The sequence below is a fragment of the Heterostelium album genome (genome assembly GCF_000004825.1).
Source record: "Heterostelium album PN500 unplaced genomic scaffold PPL_scaffold8, whole genome shotgun sequence".
NCBI lineage: Eukaryota > Evosea > Eumycetozoa > Acytosteliales > Acytosteliaceae > Heterostelium > Heterostelium album.
This window is the reverse complement of record NW_008805070.1, coordinates 1,157,836-1,178,597: the sequence shown is the minus strand read 5'-3', so window position 1 is coordinate 1,178,597 and position 20,762 is coordinate 1,157,836. Positions and strand designations below refer to the sequence as shown.

Sequence of the window (20,762 nt, the reverse complement as noted above, 5' to 3'; positions counted from 1 at the left end):
ATATTAATTGATATTTTTTGTTTTTTTTGGGTAAAAAATTGAGATGATGGTGGTGTTTTTTTTTTTGAAAAACTGAAAATAGTTGGTTATAATCAAAATTTTTTCGACACAATTAATTGGCACCTAACATAAAAAGTAATTTAAAATTTTCCAGATTATTTTAATAGTTTGGAATTTCAAGACCTTGGAAAAAATCATATAAATAAATCATAATTTATTTATATATCCAAATAATTATAAACTTTGTTGGTCAAAAATATGTCCATCTTTGAAATAATAAAATGATAAACAAATAATATCTTTCCAGTGTTGGTTTTCCAAAACAAAATGGATAACAAAAGTGTTTTAAACTGAAATATTGTTGTTGTATGTTGTTGGTTACTGTGAACAATTCAATTGAAACCGAACAATAATAACATGATAATTGGATTTAAAACAAAGATTGATTTCACCTTAGAATTTTTTATTTAAATTTATTTTTTCACCAATTTTTTTCTCTATTCAAAAAAAAACAAAAAAATAGAGAATTTTAAAAATTCAATTTTTGTAAAAATTTGAATGAACAAAGAAACACAGAGTTATAAATAAATAATTGTGCACATTAGATATCTATCTATCTTTAGTAATAGTTTTTATAAGATTAAAAAAAAAAAAAAAAAAAATTTATTATTCTCATTTTATTATTTAAAAGAGAGATCAATAAGAAAGATATCAAAACTTGATAATAATAATAATAATAACAATAATTAATGAACCTATTGCTTATTAAAGAAACAAAAACATAACCATACTAACTATTTAACTACATATATTTTGTATAGTTTGTTTATTATTTAGTTTATTTAATTATCTATTTAAAATTATATAAATTATTGCATTTTCTTTTTCTCATACTATTATTATTACAACAACAATGTGATTCATCAACAACACAACAGATACAAACAATTATTATTACTCTTTGATTTTATTTTTTTTAACTTTTTCAAAATTTTTTTTATTTTATTTTTGCTGTTTTAAAAAAAAGTGTGGGAAAAATAATCACCGCCCAAAAGTGAAAAATATTTTCAACACAAAATAATGAAAAAAATAAAATAATTAAAATCAAAGAGTGAGAGTGAAAAAAAAAAAAATAAGTAATATAAAAAAAAAAAAGTTAGTAATAGGTTTAGTTTAGGTCTACTTTTAATAATTTATAAATATAATATAAAACAAAAGAAAAGAAATAAAAAAGAAAACAAAAAAAAGCAAAAAAGAAATAGAATATTTATTAGACACAAGCAATGGATGAAGCAATTGTAAATAAAATAGGTGATCGTGATCCAAAAGATTTCAAGACATTGGTACTCGATCAGAGAAGAATACAGCGATTGGGTGATCTCAGACCTTTCACTGAGCTCGAGATTCTCTCATTGAACAATTGTAATCTACAGTCTATAGAAACACTACCTACACTTCCTAAACTTAAAAAAGTAATAATTATTTAAAAATGTCCAAACAATTAACCATAATCGATCGACCATATCTAATTTTTTTTTTTTTTTTTTAATTTATCAAGCTTGAATTAAATGATAATAGAATCTCTGGTGGATTAATGGTTTTGTGTAAATTCGAAAGATTAGGATCGCTAAGTCTAAGTGGTAATCAGATAAAGACATTTGAAGAGTTGACTCCACTTGTATGTTTCACACACACACTACACACTACTGTGTCAATCATAGTCACTTCACACGTGATTTATTAATTTACATTTTTTTTTTTTTTAATCTTCAGAAAAATGTGTCGACTCTGCAATACTTGGATTTGTTTGGATGTCCTGTAACTTTGTTACCAAATTATACAAAGAGTCTATTTTCAATGTTATCTTCATTGGTCGGTTTAGATGGTTTTGATAAGTATGTTAAAGATAAAAAAAAAATAGAATATAACATTAATTGGTTAATTAACTTTTTTTTTTTTTTACTTTTTTTAGTAAATGAAAAGATATTGATGTTGATGCAGATGATGAAGAGGAAGATGATGAAGAAGATGATGACGAAGATGAGGAAGATGGTGAATTTGATGATTTGATCGATGAGGATGGCCAAGAGAATGACAACAACCAGGAGCAAGAGTCTGAGGAATCGAGTGACGATGACGATGACGATGATGAGGATGAAGACGAAACAGATGCACAACCAGGTCAGAATGGACATACCTCTGGCTTGAGAATCCCAGTGACAAACAACCATAATAGATTGCAAAATGGCGGAGGAGGTGGTAACCAAGAGGATGACGATGAGGATGACGACGATGATGACACAGGTTATGACGATGATGATGACGATGACAACGATGCCGATGAGTACGTCCAGACTACTACCACCACTACCACAACCACCACATCGACATCGACTTCCACCACCAACTCGGAACTTGGCGACTCTGACTCTGACGATGACTCGGATCAAGACGACTCTGATACAGGCCTGAACAACAGCGGCAAACACTCCACCTACAGTAACAAAAAAATCAGCACCACCAGCACAACTAGCACTTCCAATAACAATGCATATCAGGCACTGAATAACTATAATGATGAAGACGACGACGACTATGTGCCGTCGGACGAAGAAGAGGATGAAGATGAAGAGGATGACATTGACGAGGAAGAGGAGAATGAAGAGTCACTGGACGACGATGAAGAAGATGAAGACAAATTAGTTGAACATTATAAAGCACTCAGAAGCAAAGGTATCAAGCCAGGCGAAGAGGAAGACCTCCAAGATGATGAAGACGACGAAGACGATGAAGAATCAAGTTTTGACCTAAAGAGAAAGAATAATTCACAAGAGAAAGATTTCCCAATTCCAAAGAAACGTGCACTATAGTTTTTTTCAAAAACACGTTGGAAAATTAAAATAAATAAAATTTAAATTATTTAATATTATAAAAATAAACAAAACTAGCTAACTAACTATAGTTTTAATTTTATTAACTAAAGATTGTGAATTGGTTATTTAAATGAAAATATCAACGGTATCTTTGGTAGCGATATTTAGTAGAACGGTGGTGATAACTTTGGAATCTTCTTTTCCATCGAAACTCGAGGTGTGGAAGATTGCACTGTAACTGTCGTTGGGTGGATTGAATTGTTTCTTTATGAACTCCATGATCTGGTTGATATCCTTGTCTTGTCCGGTGTAATCTGGAAAGTGTGACTTAAACTTGGCACCGGATTGTATCTTCTCGGTGAATCGCTCTTTCTCGGTGAAGAATATGATCGAGGGTGTATGAGTGTGCTGTGAGAGTGTACGGAAGATCTGTATGCTCTGGTGGAGACTGTTGACCATTGGTGTTGGTTGTTCGTTGTTGTAGTAGGTGAATGACATCGAGGACATCGAGTTTGAGAATCGCTTTGATGACTTTTGGGGTGTGATCGATGCGACCGACGTTGTCGATTTCGTTCTAACAAATATCGGATTGACAGCGATCTCATCGAAAGTAGCCAGAGAGCAACACCATATAAATGCCTTTACATCAGAGAATGTCTTCATCCATCGTCTATCCATCTTTCTCACATTGATCGAAGATACATCGGTTATCCTAATATCACCAGAAATAATATACTCTGGAATCTGATTAATTGGATATTCAACCAATTGTAAAATTTCATTATCATCCAATAACTTTAAATCACTTCCAAATACTCTATCCATAACTGAATATTTACTAATAATAATAATAATAATAATAATAATAATCATGATTAATAACATATCTTAAACATAACTTTATCAATAATAAATATTTACTCTATTAAAATTTGATAAGATTTAATGAAATTAGGACGATATGCTTTGTATAGCTCTTGAATGACTGGATCTGTCCATAGTACTTTTAACTCTGCCAATAGTAGTGGTGGAATAGGACGTTGTCCATAAGGATCGTTCTTGATTCTAATCAACTTTGCTAGTATCTCTTGTTTCTTTGAATTGAATTGATCCGATATTTTAGTGCCTTTTAAAACTGTATTTAAATTGATACTATCCTTACTATCATTACATATCGACTGATTGTTAATTAAAATACTATTGCTGCTACCGCCACCGCTACTATTATTATTTAATGAGAACGTTGGTTTCTTTGGATTGCTTCTCTTTTCTGGTGGAAGATAACGTTGTTTTGGTTCGTAATGTTGGAATATATAGGAAACTAACAATCTAAGTATTTGAATGGCCATATCTATCATGTGATTGTTATAGTTCATTCTATCATAGTCATTTACACCACTGTAAATCTTAATGTTATTCAGTACGGAATCCAATCGAGATTCGCCAAGTCCATAGGCAACCATGTCATTTGATGACCTCGATACAATCTCCTCCATCGCCTTTGAAAATCTGTCGGAAGATTTCGAACTTCCACTGGTTTTCTTATAAGGATTACCTTGTGAAGCTGATTCACTTGTTAATGGATCATCTATACTGATTATATAATTATATAAACTAAATATGTAAAGAAGAATCAGAAATCAATAACCCAAAAATAAAAATAAATTCAATAAATGTTGACAACATTTACTCTTTACAAGCATTTGAAACTGATAGTCTTGATCTTTGATCCGATAGAATACGAGCTGCATCTGCTCTGGCAATTAAAGTCTCTCGTAACTGTAGCAGCTGTAATTGTTTCTCATCTGCAACCAATGTTTCTTCATCTTTTCTGGCTGGGTCATCACATCCATTATATTCGTCGTTTTCACATTCGAAATCGTCAACAGTATTATTTTGTGTTGTTGTATCGTTACTATTAATATTATTATTATTACTACTAACAGCACCAATATTTATAATATTATTTACAGATAAAGATGATTCCAATACTATACTTATATTACTACTGCTTCTGTTCATATTTAAATGAGAACTACTACTCTGATGACTATTTTCATTAAAAATAATATTTTTACTAAAATTATTACTATTTCCAACTGTAGTTGAAGTAGAACAAGAAATAAATGACATTATAATATTATACTCTTTTCTCTACTAATAATTATTAATTTAAAAATATATAAATCTATATTATATGTATATGTTTATATCTAACTTTTATTAATAAAACTAACTAAACAATAAATAAGTGATATGATCAAATCACTCACTCAACAAGTATACATTTTTGCTTTGCTTTGCTTTGTTTTGTTTAACACTATCTCATAATGTATAAATACCTCACGTCACATGTAACACACCCACCTTATCTTAATCCACACACACTTATAACTATATTTTGTTGTTTTTAAAAACCAATAGTATTTCATACAAAAATAAAACACATCTTAATTTCTAAAAAAAAACAGATTAAGCGTGATTAACGAACTTCTGCTTGAAAACTAAATTTTTATTTTTTTGAATTAAATTTGAAATTTGAATTTTTTTAGTGTGGATTGTGAGTGAACCCACGTGACGACTGCTCACTCACTGGATACTGACTGTGCTGCACACTCACACACCGCTACCTCGACTTTGATTCATAATACTTTTGACAAGCCAGGTTAAACTCATACACACTCATCACAATGGTATTTATCTATCTCTATCGATTTCAAGACTATGATTCATCGTTTAACACAGACCTCTACTCTACTACTTCTACATTATAGGCCAAGAGAACTAAGAAAGTCGGAATTGTCGGAAAGTACGGTACCCGTTATGGTGCTTCCTTGAGAAAGCAAGGTAATTATTAGTTTTTAGATGATTGTATAGTATAGTTCTAACATAAACCAATCATAACAGTTAAAAAGATGGAAATCACCCAACATTCCACATACACTTGTTCATTCTGTGGAAAGGTAAGAGATCTCTGATAAGAATGAAAGAATCTATAGTTTACTAACAAATTTATACAGGATGCTGTCAGAAGAACCTCAGTCGGTATCTGGAAATGCAACGGTTGCAGAAAGACTTTGGCTGGTGGAGCTTGGACCATGTCCACTGCCGCTGGTGCCACCGTCAGATCAACCATCCGTCGTTTGAGAGAGCTCAACGCTTAAACACGTCATTGGTCTATAATAAGAGTGTGGAAATAAACAAAATTTTAAAAAAAAAAAAACAATTATCTTTATACTACTTGGATCAAAAGTTTAGATAACAGGTTAGGTTGGTTAAGTTCATCTTTTAAGTTTTTGTTCCAATACGTGTGAGACAACTATACAAAATTTATCATTCGTTTCTCACTTTTTTATTTTTCATAAATATATGACTTATAAGTATAAAAGTATTACTATATATCATAAAAGAAACGAATAGTGTTTTGGATAGCATATAGAATAGAAAAAGGAATAGTAATGAGAGTATTGATTCGATTAAATTGTAAAGTTTATTTATATTTATGCTTTAAATTTAAAGACTGATTTAACAGTCTTACCGGTTGTCTTGCATTTGGCGGTAACTGTGATCTCTGTTAATCCAAGTTTCATTGATACCATAGTTTTTCTTTCAGAGTATGGAACGGACATATCAATTCCAACAACGAGGTCACCAATATGTTCAACACCATTTTCGACAGTGGATTTAATATTTTTTCGTTTACCTCCATAGACAGATATCAAAGAGTTTTCTACTTTCTCTGTCAGTGGTGGGAATTCATTTGTCCACTCTTCGTCGATGTTTGTGGAATCTTGATACTCAACAAATTTAGTAAAGGACTTCTGATAATATAATTTACCGTCGAATTCGACAATATCTGAAAGTTTATGAACATCGGAATCATATTTTACTGAGGTAGCAATGCCAAGGGTTATTGGTTGACAACGTGTTGTGATAACTTTGGGATTGTATCCAAATCGAACTGAACCGATACACACTGCCAAGACTGGTCTAACGTAGCTGATAATCTATAAAGTTAGTTAGTATTGGTGCGCAAAGATAATGAGAATATAAAATAGAATACATACTTTGGCATTTGTATAACTAAGTTCCTTTTCAATATGGGATCGAAGAAGTTGATTATGATTGAATCCTCCAATCAAAAATACAAAATCCAATTTATTGTTGATTGAATCTTTAGATACTTCATCTTTAATACAATCAGTGATTGAATTAAATAGTGGTGTAAAGAAGTTTATCCAAACAGTCTTTGGAATTGTTAGTTTTCTGGTATTATTGTTATATGATACATTTGAACTTCTATTAGTATTGAAAATTGATATTTTAGTTTTGAAAGTATTTTCATCCATATCAAATACTAGTTTAGGGTCTAAGAATATCGCTTTTGAGTTTGATTCAGAATCAATTGATTTCTTAATATCTTCAAATCTATCGATAAATTCAATAAAGTTTGGAGTCACTTTATATTTATCAACAATATCTTTTCCAACCAAAGATTCCTAAAAACCTGATAAAATAGTCATTTACCTAGAGAAAACTTTCAAATTAATAAAATGTTTAAAGAAATATTTAATTTCCAAATAACATACATATTTACCACCCCAATTTGACCCAAAAGGTGCAACAATTTGCTTTAGCTCTTTATTATCTATTTGTAATACTAAAAGACAAAATTAGTTTAATTTTAATAGTAAGTAAATAGAATATTTTAATATTTACCAACGAAATCAGCAGTTCCACCACCAATATCAACAACCAAAATCTTGTCACCCTCCTTGAAATTATACATTCCTTTGTTCCCATAAATACATTCCAAAGCAGCTGCTTCTGGTTCATACGCTAATATTAATGAATCTTAAATTGTTGTTTGATTAGAAAAAGAATTTTAGATAAAAATATTTAATTTTACTTTGATCATGTTCATGAATAAGTCCAGCCATGATTGCACATTCTCTCATGACTTGTTTGGCATAGTTGTCCCAAATAGCTGGAATTGTTATAACCCATTGAATATTTTCAAGTGGTACCTGGTTTTGGTATTTACAATCCAATTCATTTATAGCAGTTTCCATCAGACTCTTTAGAACCTCTGAAATAATTTGATGAAGCGATGCTGTTTCATTCTTATTATTATCTGAGGGAATAGGTTTTCCTCTTCTCTCTTTATCAAATAATAAAATCTTGAAATCAGAGTATTGGAAAATATCATCATCTTCATCATTATCACTAATAAATATCTTTGCTTCATATCCCAATTTTACAAGCTTTTTATTCTTGTTCAATAAAACAAATGACAATGTCTTATCATACTCTTTACCATTCCAATTTGTTTTTGCAAAGATCTCTAGTTCTTTATCTCCTTCAGGAAACTTGGCATGACTGATTCCAATTCCATGAGTACCAAAGTCAAGTCCTACAATATGTGTTTTTTTAATATGCATTTTGTTGAAAACTACTTAATTCTTTGTTAATATATTTTAAATGGTTTTCTAAAATTTATAGTAGTGTTGAAAATAAACTTAAAATTTTAATTCTATTCATTCTTCTTTTTTTCTTTTCTTTTTTCATTTTAAACCTTTATTTTTAAGTAAATCAACAACTATGCGGTTGATCCTACAAAATCTGATTAGATTTTCTTAAAAATGATCGTGGAATCATTGATTTTTTGAAAAACAAATTGTTTTTTTTTACTTCGCGACTTAGATCATCAAGTTCTTAGAGTGTTTTAAATTAATTAAGCCAAGTTAAATCAAATGACCAAGTTTTATTTTAAAATCTAATTTAATTTTTTTTATTAAAATAAATTTTACTTATTTTTTTTTAAATCAAAATTTAATTTAATTTATCTCTAAGATTTAGAAATATTAAAGTGGAGCAAATAAAATGTAAGAATCATTATTTTAACAAAAGTAGAAACTATCTTTTATTAATTTATATTCTAAAAACTTTTATATAAGGTCTACAAATGAAATAGAAAAGGGAGAGGATTGGGAATCAGGGATTAATATGTGTTTGGAATTCATTAGTAAATAAGTTGTTGAGAAATCAAAAGAAATTAAAGAGTTAAAATCAAAAGTTGGACAATTGGAGGAAAATGCAAGACTTTATCAAATCAAAACATCAACACAACTCAATAGTGAATTACCTATTATAAGTGATATTCAAATCAATTGGAATAGTCTATCCAGTGAAATAGATGACCTTTTGGAATTGTTGCCCAACCTTGGATTCTTTGAATTAATGAGAGATTTTTTTAAAAACTATCTCTCAACTATCGAGAAACAGTTTAATACTATGAAGATCTTTAAAAGAGATGAGGATTCACAAATCCATAAATACAAGAGTTATCTAAATGCTTGCAGTACAGATTTATATGTTTTAACAAATAATTTAGTAGTTCCTCTGAATCAAAAATTACTCGATTCATTTTCTCCTATGTATTCTGAGGAAGAATGGTATGTTCAATAGGTTTTTATTCTTATATTCAACATAAATTAATATTTAAAAAATAGGAAAAAAATCAATATAGTATCAATAAAGATGTATACTTTAATATGGATGGTCTATCTTTGCCAGGAGCCATTAGTTTTCTTAGAATCAAAAAAAAATAGTATTACTAAAGATTCAGAATATGAGTATACCAAAGTTGAAATTATCCCATCCATTTTCAAGTCATTCACACAAACAATCTTAATCCCAGAGAAAATCTCTGAATGGCGTGAACCACTCGGATCAAAAAGAAAATCAAAATCGAAAAAGGAAAAAATTTCTCGAGATGAACTGTCAACACACATGGCAAATGGTGGTAACAAACATAATATTGATACTCAACAATCAACACTATCAAAAAATAATAAAGAATTAAATGGAGTCCATCAAACTTTGATGTAAAACATTTCTGTAATCAAGATCAAATAAAGTTATAGTTGAATTTTTTATTTAGATACTACTAAATTTGGATCCTGTTTATGATTCACCAAAAGTAAATATATTCTTCTCACAAGAGAGTATTCAATATGAGATCGAAGAAGTTGATTATGATTGAATCCTCCAATCAAAAATACATAATCCAATTTATTGTTGATTGAATCTTTAGATACTTCATCTTTAATACAATCAGTGATTGAATTAAATAGTGGTGTAAAGAAGTTTACCCAAACAGTCTTTGGAATTGTTAGTTTTCTGGTATTATTGTTATATGATACATTTGAACTTCTACTAGTATTGAAAGCTGATATTTTAGTTTGAGTCTATCATGCAACCATTATCAATCTCTAAAAACAACGAATATTAGAATGCGATTCTTAAAGTTTTGAAGTAAAACTTTCCTCTATGTTCAAGATAAAATAATCTATAGTGTAAAAATTAGAATTTTAAAAAGAAATCTTGTTTGTTACTTTTAGTTAATTAACGATCTTTATCAAATCTGAATACTTTTATGATAAACTTCTTAATGAGAGTTTCTTTTAACAACCACCAAACCTCTGTGATATTAATAACTTATTAAATATTTCTCAATCTGAAAGATTCTAAGATAAACAAGTTTTCTATAGATAAAAATCAAAGACGAAAGTAAATGTTTAAGTTCGAAAAACAAACGAGCTAATGACAAACTTCATGATTTCTTTCTAAGTTGAAAAAAAAAGTGTTGTAGCAAAAAAAAAATAAAAAAAAAATAAATAATTTAAATTAAAAAATAAAGATACAATTATAAACAATTTAAATTTTTTAATAACTTATTATTGGAATTTTTTAATTTATAGAAGCGTGGAAACTTCAACAATCTATCTATCTATTTATTTGTTTTTGATTTTAATGAATATATATACACAAGTTTAATATATAGTTATGGGGTGGAGAGATGAACTTACAGTTTTGATTCGTTCGGAATCGATAACAGTCTCTAAAATCAGATCTTTGACCCAGTCTCTGTTGAGTAATGTACAAAAGAATGTCAATGTATGTCAATGTTGTTTTGTTTTTAAAGGTTTAGCACAAAAAACCTATCAACCTATAAATGTACTGAGTCATTTCTTTGTTTGTTTTTATTGATTAACTATCGTACTAGTTTATAGATTACTATGTAAAGTCAATCGATGAAACACTTCACCAATGTAAACCCTTTCAGATATTGAACTGTCTCTATATCATCGATGCAATTCTAAGAGATGTATCACATATTCAAAATCAAATAATGTATGTAAATTATTATTATTATCGTCTTTTAAAAGACTCTTTAGAATTTGATTTAACATGTTCTAACAACAATAATCTATCTTATCATAATATATACAATAAAAGATTTAAAACGTTTTCTGATTCATTTTTTAGTACTTTGTTATATTACGAAAAGAAAATCATTGAAACAATACCAGAACAATATATTGTATGTTTAGATAGATAGATAGATATTCATTAATACATCTAGAGATTTTAATATTAATATTGGTGATATGTGTATTTCAAAAACAGACAAAGCTATTACGATTATTAGATAATTGGATAAAGAAAGAATTCTTTTCAATAGAGTTACTAAGGAAATGGATTAACAAACTACAGATGGAGATGGAGACAGAGTCAATACCGATAGTGGTCGATAAGCAATACCTTAGTAGAGGTGATTCTTTGGTAAGTAGTCAGTTGCAAAAGAGAAAGTTGGAACTGATAGAGAATTCACTGGATATCTTGATGCCCGAAACCTCTGGCGAAGTCGATGGTAACGATCATTCTCACCAGAGTTTCAATAATGGTATCACCAGTAATCACAATGATAGTGGTTCGACAATCAGCAATAGTGTATTCAGCATTGGAATGTTGAGCAGTGGTAGTGAAGTACTAAAGAAGTTGAAATCACACCATAATTCAACAACATCAAACCACCAATCATCTTTGTCAACAACAGCAACAACATCTGTTAGAGCAACAGGTGGTAAATCTCTTTTATTACCATCATCGTCATTCGATGACATCATGAAACTCGATAAAGTTAAACACCTATCTTTGAACACCTCCATCCTGGATCTACCCAATGAAATACTTTCAAAGATATTCTCATATCTAAATGTTTTAGATTTAATGAGATTTAATTTTGTTTCAAGGTATTATACAATTATACATTTATATTTATAATATTTTTTATTCTTCTTATCTAATTTATTAATAATCTATGTTATTTTAAATTCTTTTAGATTTTTTAGTAATTTTACAGAGAATTGTACATTTTGGAGAGAACTATCATTTAATAATGTAAAGAACTTTTCAAACAATCATTTGTATAGAATTATCCAATCATATGGAAGTCAGATTGTAAAGTTGGATCTCTCTTTTTGTAACTACGTAGATAAACGCGCGGTAAACATGATAGTTACTTATTGCCAGTCGATTCAAACACTCTCTCTTTGTAAATGTCCACTTGGCGACGAAGATCTTGCACAGTTTTTGAAATATTTAGGAAACTTAAAGAACTTGAACGTTTCACAGTCAAGTTATTCCAATAGAATGCTTGTAAAGTTATTTGGTTATCAAGGATTAAAGAAATTAAATATTGCGTAAGTAATAGCTATTAAAACAATATAAATATCATTTGTAATTTTAAATCTTTTTTAATTCTTATATCTTTCTTCTTTGATATGTTATAAATATAAAGTTGTAGTCATGGTTTATTAGATGGATTGTTTTTAAAACCATGTTTGAAGGTAGCGGATTCATTAGAATGTTTGAATATCGATTGTTATTGTAGTACTTTTATAGGTTTTGGTGTGGCGGGTGCAGTTCAAGAGTTTTTGACAAATAACAACACATTAAAGACGGTAAAGCTGCATCACATGTTGATTATTGATAATTATCCATCAAACATAGCAGTTAGAACAACAAACCTGTGGAAATTTGTAAAGTTTAATGACTGTGCCTCTACAAAAGAGATTTTGACTAATATATCAAGTAAACAATTGAATAAGAGATATTATAATGGTTGTACATCTATATTTGTAAGTATGATAGGATTTTGGTTATGTAAGATTATTCTTACTAATTAACTTTTAAATAATATTACAGTTGGCTTCTGAAGAGGGAAAGTTGGAGCAATTGAAATTACTGATAGCAAAGGGAGCTGATCACACAATATGCAATTACCATGGAATATCACCTATTATGGCATCTAGAAACATACAAACTGCCAAGCTTTGGATTGAGAAAAAAGTTGAGCCTACCAACAAGACTGAAAGTATGTATTATTATAGTTTAAAAGCTTATTGAATTATTATTAATATTATTATTACTAATATTAAAATTATACTTTTTTTTAGAGGATTTTCTGTCGGTAATAAGTGTTTTAGAAAAGTATTATAAATATTTGAAACCAAACATAAGTGATCATCCTTCGATTGATGAGGTGAAAGGTGAAGAGCTAGAGATTCTCCTGACGGTGATTAATACCAACTCTGCGGGTGGAGAAGTGGTAGAGTTAACTAAAATATTGACTGCATCGTTTTTAAAGATACCAAGTCTTTTAAAGAGGTATGTAACGATATGTAATTGATTATTTATTCCAACAACTTCTCTAACTGACAATGTCAACTTTTTTTATTTTTAGAATTCTTGAAAATAGCAAGAGTAATAGAAAATCATTAATTTATTCAACAATAGGAGATGATGATTTCTTTTGTAGACATATTCAACAAAAGCTAAAGAAATCACAGCAACAATCAGTTCTATTAGATTTACTGGCAATGGCTTGATGGTTTTCAAATTAAATTGTTATTTTATTGTACATTTTTTTAAAAAACAAAAACTGTTTCCTCTTCTAACGACTGAATTTTTTTAATGAATGACTGCATGCTTTAAAGCTTCCAAGATCGATTGCTTTTAAATTATGCGAATTGATGATTGGTGCTTTCTTATATGCCAAATCATCAGTGAATTCCATCTGCAATTTGATCTGTCGAATCGATTGGTGTTCAGGCATTGACAAGCGTTCAAAAAGACTGTTCAGAAGATCAGGTTGCAGGCGTTGATTCACTGATTTGAGACAGTCATCCACTCTAAAAGTGAGAGTGATCTTGGTAATTCTTGGGTGAATAGTTCGAAGTTCGAGAATTTCAATTAGCTCCTCAACTGTGCAATAGAGATTTAGGTTGGTGATATATAGAGCATTTTCAATGATTTTGTTTACATCCAATGGTCCGATCGTTAAATCCGACAATGTAATTGACTTTAGGTTTGGATATTCCAGTTGCTTTTGATCTAAATCGTTAGTGTGGAAATAGTTTAATTTGGTTATGAGTGCCAAGTCTTTGGGAAATTTCAAATTTGGAATATAGTTGGGAAGTTCCACGTCGATAACAAGATCAAGCTTGGATTGGTGAAGTCTCTGTAGTAATGGAAGTACAGTAACGTAAGCAGTCTCGAGTGGATCGTAGGAGTTATCCACATCAGAGTATCCAATATATGTAATTGATTGAAGTTTGTCATTGTTTTGGCGGTCAAGAAATTGTTTGAAAAAATGAGGATCTCGATAATTGTGGTGATTCTCTCCATCTATATTGAATGAATTGTGCCTTCCATCACCTATTTTATAGAGTCTGTTAATCTTGTCTGTGATCGAATCCACTCTTATCTCCCTATAGGTGACATGACTCAGATTATTTGATTCTATCGTTTTGAAATAAACATTTGAGTTATTATTACAGAAATAAAATGTTTGAGTCAGAGATTCGAGACGGTCTAGGCACAATTGTCTTTGGTGCTCTGGGATATAAATCAATTGGGAATCTATAATATGGAGTGGTGGATTCTTGAAAAGACAGTATGGATGGCCAATGTTGATTTCACTTAGGATCTCGATCGATGTGATTGGTAAGTTCGATATGGTATTGGAGCAAAACTGATGAATATCCTTTGATACAGTAGATAGTTCAATCAACCATTTTGTTTCCAAGTATTTATCGAAAATTAACATGCCAAGGATTTTCTTTAATATTACAAAAGGTAGTTGGATGGTACTTGTTTCTACTACATTATTATTATTAAAGTATTTATGAATTGATTTACACTCGTGGAGAAAAGGAATGATATTGAAAATTGGAAGATGTTCTACGTTTTGAATGATATTTTTAAAAGAATCTGGTTTCTCTTTAGCCAATCTTTCAATAATTTGAACATTGTAATGCATTAATTCAATAGTAAAGCACTCTGTGAATTGATAATTCAAAACGATTCCTAGAAATTCGATGTTATCTACAGAGTATAAACGTTTGAGACCTAGCTCCATCGTATATCCGCTGTTGGCAATATGAACAACCAATTCTTTCTTGAATTTCGTTAACATGATAAAATCCACAAGTTCTACCAAAAGTGGACCCTGAATATTATCAATTTTCTTTAAGATGTATTCGCATTGGTCTAAAGGAAGAGCTGGTGCAATTGCCTTCCAGAAAGAGATTCTGTTGGAAAAAGTTGGTTCTATCGAATGTTTTGCCAGAAATTGGTTTTTAAATAACAATGGAATGAGGCTAATGATTGATAGAACTATCGACTTTGGAACAGAATCAAAGCACCATATTAAAACAAAGACCAACTCGATGTATTTCGGTCGATTATTAAATTTGTAGATATACCAGAGACATTGAACAATCTGTGTCTGGTATTGAAGTCTGATGTCATTGAATGCCTCTTCTGCAGGTTGAAAATAATAAAAGTTATTCTCAATGTACGAGAGTATGGCAGTTGGCAAATTGATCTTGTTCACTACATAACAATAGAGTACGGCAAGACTCTCTAGGTTGCTCATATCTATGCTCTTGACCAACTGGCTAACAATCTGCTCCGACTGCAACTGTGTGGTACTTAAAGATTTACAATATTCAATTCTCGCATCTAAATCTATCTTTGACAGTGATAGAATATTCCACTCGTCGTCATCAATGAATCTACTAAACAAAGATCTATCTAATATCATCTTATCATCCTTATTGTTCAACCTATCTAGAAACAGTTTAACTAAATCTACATTCCCATTTTTCACTTCAAAATATTTATTGAACAACTTAAAGTAGTCAATGAACATATTCGAATCAAATGTTTCACTTGAGAATACTATATAACTATAAATTTAAATTGGTTAGGATTGAATGTGTAGTTTTAATATAAAAATATAAAACATACTCTAATATTGATTGATGGTGTGATGTCAATTTTAAATAATCATTGCTTAGATTATCTCGTTGAAGATGAATGAGAATTAACATTGCTCTTGATTTAGATGATAGTATTTTACTGTCTCTGTTTACCAAGTGAGGTGCAATCGATACGATATTAAACAATAGATCTAGTTGTTTGTAGAGTTCAGTGTCATGAACAAAGTATTTGTAATTCCTTTGGCAGAACAGGTTTTCAAGTAAAACTGAACAAAGATCATCGATGTTACAGAATGACTTGAGATGTCCAATAATACCACTGTCTTGATACAAATCTTTGAACAATCCACTATTACTCTCTGATGTGTAATCTCTTAGGAGATTAGATAATACTAATTGAATCACATCCTTATTCTCAACATAATAAGGTTGTAATATATTTTCTTTATTGTGTTCATATAACCACTGAGATTAATTTTTTATTATTAAACAGTTCATTTAACAAACAAAGAATATTAATTGTTATTACATACTTTTGAAATATTGATAATCAATTCATTTTCTTTACAATTTTCATTTATTTGTTGACTTTTGAAATAGTCGATATTATTCAATATCTCTATTATATTATTATTATTATTATTCATTGTAAGATATACAAATATGTTTAAAGTTGTTACAAAATGATATTTTGTAGGTTGGTTGTGTTAGATTAATTAAATCTTTGAAATCGAAAAAAAGATTTATAATAAAAATCGGAAGATTTAAAAATTTTGGGAATCATGGGAACTCTCAAATGGTGATGCTTGGGGTGCGAACTGTTTGGAAACATTACAACTTGGTAGAACTCCACCTTGAGCAATAGTTTTCTCTCTAAATAGATAGAGAAAATCTTTATCATTTCCAACACTAAGATTAATATGTCTTGGAGATATTCTCTTTACCATGGTCAGATGTTTTGTTTTTGAATAAAGATTAATTACAAAATATATGTTTATAAAGTGTGTTACTTACTAGTTGCTTCAATTCATTTGCTAGTTTTGAAGAGGACTCCAATAGCTCAGCAAGTAGATAATCAAGGAGACCACCGAGGAATACGATCGATGTCTTACCGATGGCATAAAACAGTGCTGTTTGCTTAACGCTGGCACGTAGTCTCGGTATTGGTATCATCGATCGGTCTTTGTGTGCATCCTTTGATGTCTGGAATGATTCGACGGCATTCATACCGAATTGTATTCCTTGTTTCTGAAGTTCACCACAACCAGACAACTCGATCTTTGAAGCAGATACCATTGTTTTCAATTGTAGTGTTCTCTTCTTTGAAATGATCATCAACTCTTTGGCACGATGAACTATCTTCAATGTGAGGTCTCTAGCAAATGAAACGACCACTCGCATTGCTTGAGTAGAGATCGTCATTCTCTGAACATCAACAGTAACATTCCTGAGAATCTTGTGAATGATTTGTGATTCCCAATTTAGATTATTATTATCCTTTTTTATTCTTCTTTGCATCTTTGTTATAAACAATTTATTGCTTTTATTTTGGTTTTGAAGAACAACAAATGCAACATTGTTGTTTTTTTGCCTCAAAACGAACAATCTTAAAAATGATTTATCAAATTGTGCAATAAAAAATACTAATACCAAGAAAAATATAATTAAAAAAATCATAAGAATTTAAAAGGAATGTTTTAAGGCAAAAAAACAACAATGTTAATGTTTGATTAAAGGGTTATTATTTTTGTTTTAAATGGGATTGAACTTGAAAAATAACACCAAAAAAAAAAATAACTATTATTAAAAAAAAAAAAGGTTTTAATTTGAAAATTATAATTATTGACTGATCATTGATTATGATGACCATTCAATGTTAAAGTAGTTGTCGAGTGGAAGTTGAAGATTGTCGATAGAAAGTGATTGTGTTAATGTTGAATATGAAAAGCTGTTGTATGATTTGTTGTTTACTGTGACTTGACTGGTTTTAGCGGCACCATAGACAACTACTCTGTTGATAAAGAGTGAGGAGATGTCGTAACGGTTGACCAGAACCGATGATTGTAAACTTATCGATGAGGAAGAGGATGGTTGTGCTTGGAATTCCAATAGTGAGTATTGTCCTTGTTGGTAGGTTGAAATCGAGATACCGTCGTCGAGGAAAAGCTGTCCGTATGCAGAGTTGTTGGCGGCGAGTGCCACTGTCAATGTGAAGGGCAATGTACGAGCGATGTGTGTGGTCACTGGAATCGATCCTTCTGGTGGAACGTATTGTCTTGTTGGTTGAGTTGGGATGATAGCACCACCACGAAGATGAACGTTGATGACATCGAGTGGCGCATCGAGGGTTTGGACTTGTCCAACCGATTGCAATAGCGAACCGTTGAAATAGTCGTACCAAACATCGACTGGGAAGTAGGCGTCGACTGTTGTTGCATTCTCTGTGAGTACTGGTGACACTAAGATCGATGTTCCAACGAGGAATTGAGTGTCTAGTGCATAGGTGTTGGTATCGGTTGGATACTCAAAGAACAATGGACGAACAATTGGGTCTCCTTGAGCATGAGAAATGTAGAACAGTGTGTAATAGTATGGGAGTAGTGAGTATTTCAAGTTGATGGCGTTGATGGTGATGTTGATAACCTGTGGACCGAATACATATGGCTCTTGGGAGATGGTATCGTTGTTGTTATGACTTCTGGAGAATGGATAGAAGTTACCGAGTTGAATCCAACGAGCACAGAGATCTAAAGTGGTGTTACCGATCAAACCGCAAATATCGGCACCGACCAAACCTACTCCAAACATATTCATGTTCAAGATACCCGGAATCGAGAGGTACATACTACGATAGGTGGATTGGTTGTCTCCCAACCAATGAGCATGGTTACTACCACTTCCAGCAAATGTGGAACGTGAGATGACGGTTGGACGTTTCTGGAGCATCAGTTCTACAATGAGAGAAGTTGCATAACCCTCAGAGTATCCGTAGAGACTATGACTGTTGTAGACAGAGGTGTTAAAGAAAACTACTGAGGACATGTTGATTGTTTTAGTGTCCAAAGGGAAACCACCTGGTAAGTATGGTGGATAATTTGGATCGTAGTTATCTACTGGTCCAGTATTACCATTCTCATTTTCCTCTGAGCAATCGCCATTGCAAAAGTTGGAAATCTCATTCATATCGATCCAAACACCGTCAAAAGGCACGATGTTATGGAAATTTTGCAATTGAGTTCTCCAGAAGTAATAGGTCTTCATATTTCCAAAATCTGGGAAAATGACATCACCTGGCCATACAACTCCAGTTGCAGGTGTTCCATCTGATTTTTTAATATATCCTTCAATCTGACAAATAAAACAAAAAAAAAAAAAAGATTAGAATGATTTCAATTAATAAAAATAATTTAAAATACATACGGAAATCAAATCATTATATGGTTCATAGGTATCATTGATATGAATTCCAGGATCGATAATCATGATATAATGTTGATTGTTTGAATGTAACCAATCGACATATGCTGTCATTTCAGATGCTGGATAATTAACTGGATCCAATGTAAAATCTTCAAACTTATTCATATAATCGATATCATTCCACATTGTTTCTAACTATAAAAAAGAATTGTGTGATTAATAAAATAAGAACTAGTTCTGATAATAATGAAAAATTAATATATATACATACTGGAATACCATATTTAGCATAATTTAAAGCAACTTCTTTCGATTCATTTACAGATTTGTATCCCCAACGACATTGATGCCATCCCAATGACCAGTATGATGGCATTGCAGTGGTACCAATGATTTCGGTGTATTGACGGGTAACATCGACTGGTGATGGTCCCATCATAAAGAAGAAATCGAGAATACCACCAGTGACTTTGTAGGTTAGTGAGTTTGGTCTCATGACAATATCCATAGCATTAGAATTGAGGAAAAAGACACCATTTGCATTTCCATTGTCCATCAACTGCATATAGAATGGATGTGAACCGTAGACATTCAAATTCTCTGGGGTCGGTTGATCTTTATTCCAGATAGTGTAGGTAAAGTTATTTTGAAGACGAAGAGGAGCAGCACGCTCACCGAGTCCATAAATATTTGGATTAGTCTCTTGAAAAGTTGTTGTCAATTCTAAATAACGGTCTGAAAACTAAATATATAAAATAAAGATTACTAATTAATTACTTATTATTTAAAGATAAATATATAATCAATCCACTTACAATTAAACCATTGGTTGAACAATCAAGTGGTGCAGTTGTATTAAATAAAACGTCACCATTTGAAACACGTTTAATTGAGAAACCGAATGAACTCTGACTGAATTGAATGTTGTAATCGATAAGCGATGGCTTCTTTGTTGGGAAGTTGAGCTTTGAAATGGCTGGTGGTTGCCAACGTTCGCCGTGAGTATCCTTAATCATGACTTGAATGATCTGTTGAGTGTGGAAGATGACAAACAGATTCAAAACGGGTAAATCATTTCCATAGGGACCTGGTGTATTCATGATTAACTGAGCAGAGTAACCGTACTTTGTACTCTGAAGGTTTGACAATGAATATCCTGGACATTGTTGAACTTGTTTTTCAGCAAATACAATCGTTTGTAAAATACATAGAAACAACACTACCAAAATTGGTAGTTGTCTATTATTCATTCTATTACTTATTATTTAATAATAAATATATAAATAAATTTTATCTAAAACTAAAACATCAAAAAAGACCAATCTTAAAACCAACT

The 20,762-nt window shown here is 30.7% G+C and overlaps 8 protein-coding genes across 8 annotated transcripts; 3 read left to right on the top strand and 5 right to left on the bottom strand.

The window, feature by feature from the left end:
* Positions 1-1,283: 1,283 nt before the first annotated feature.
* Positions 1,284-2,870, top strand: PPL_08092 (uncharacterized protein; the record flags this gene model as incomplete). Its single annotated transcript, XM_020578922.1, has 4 exons — positions 1,284-1,472; positions 1,559-1,678; positions 1,846-1,885; positions 1,984-2,870. 4 exons carry the CDS (start codon positions 1,284-1,286, stop codon positions 2,868-2,870), a joined length of 1,236 nt encoding a protein of 411 aa, XP_020430761.1.
* A 129-nt stretch (positions 2,871-2,999) lies between these two features.
* On the bottom strand, positions 3,000-5,006 carry gbqA (G-protein alpha subunit family protein; the record flags this gene model as incomplete). The annotated part of the gene is made up of 3 exons (XM_020578921.1): positions 3,000-3,711; positions 3,795-4,466; positions 4,564-5,006. 3 exons carry the CDS (start codon positions 5,004-5,006, stop codon positions 3,000-3,002), a joined length of 1,827 nt encoding a protein of 608 aa, XP_020430760.1.
* A 557-nt stretch (positions 5,007-5,563) lies between these two features.
* rpl37A (eL43 family ribosomal protein) lies at positions 5,564-6,037 on the top strand (the record flags this gene model as incomplete). The annotated part of the gene is made up of 4 exons (XM_020578920.1): positions 5,564-5,566; positions 5,648-5,720; positions 5,781-5,836; positions 5,894-6,037. 4 exons carry the CDS (start codon positions 5,564-5,566, stop codon positions 6,035-6,037), a joined length of 276 nt encoding a protein of 91 aa, XP_020430759.1.
* Positions 6,038-6,373: 336 nt separating this feature from the next.
* Positions 6,374-8,314, bottom strand: PPL_08089 (Hsp70 family protein; the record flags this gene model as incomplete). Its single annotated transcript, XM_020578919.1, has 5 exons — positions 6,374-6,880; positions 6,941-7,372; positions 7,463-7,533; positions 7,593-7,712; positions 7,783-8,314. The coding sequence occupies 5 exons, from the start codon at positions 8,312-8,314 to the stop codon at positions 6,374-6,376; spliced, it is 1,662 nt and encodes a 553-aa protein (XP_020430758.1).
* An 853-nt stretch (positions 8,315-9,167) lies between these two features.
* PPL_08088 (uncharacterized protein) lies at positions 9,168-13,609 on the top strand (the record flags this gene model as incomplete). Its single annotated transcript, XM_020578918.1, has 12 exons — positions 9,168-9,328; positions 9,485-9,760; positions 10,010-10,115; positions 10,427-10,445; positions 10,720-10,910; positions 10,963-11,259; positions 11,433-11,802; positions 12,082-12,421; positions 12,520-12,859; positions 12,927-13,095; positions 13,178-13,388; positions 13,465-13,609. 12 exons carry the CDS (start codon positions 9,168-9,170, stop codon positions 13,607-13,609), a joined length of 2,625 nt encoding a protein of 874 aa, XP_020430757.1.
* A 65-nt stretch (positions 13,610-13,674) lies between these two features.
* On the bottom strand, positions 13,675-16,653 carry PPL_08087 (uncharacterized protein; the record flags this gene model as incomplete). The annotated part of the gene is made up of 4 exons (XM_020578917.1): positions 13,675-15,382; positions 15,488-15,973; positions 16,035-16,471; positions 16,540-16,653. The coding sequence occupies 4 exons, from the start codon at positions 16,651-16,653 to the stop codon at positions 13,675-13,677; spliced, it is 2,745 nt and encodes a 914-aa protein (XP_020430756.1).
* Positions 16,654-16,770: 117 nt separating this feature from the next.
* Positions 16,771-17,524, bottom strand: PPL_08086 (histone H2B domain-containing protein; the record flags this gene model as incomplete). Its single annotated transcript, XM_020578916.1, has 2 exons — positions 16,771-16,944; positions 17,021-17,524. 2 exons carry the CDS (start codon positions 17,522-17,524, stop codon positions 16,771-16,773), a joined length of 678 nt encoding a protein of 225 aa, XP_020430755.1.
* Positions 17,525-17,863: 339 nt separating this feature from the next.
* Positions 17,864-20,676, bottom strand: PPL_08085 (alpha-glucosidase; the record flags this gene model as incomplete). The annotated part of the gene is made up of 4 exons (XM_020578915.1): positions 17,864-19,329; positions 19,423-19,621; positions 19,698-20,168; positions 20,242-20,676. The coding sequence occupies 4 exons, from the start codon at positions 20,674-20,676 to the stop codon at positions 17,864-17,866; spliced, it is 2,571 nt and encodes an 856-aa protein (XP_020430754.1).
* Positions 20,677-20,762: the final 86 nt, after the last annotated feature.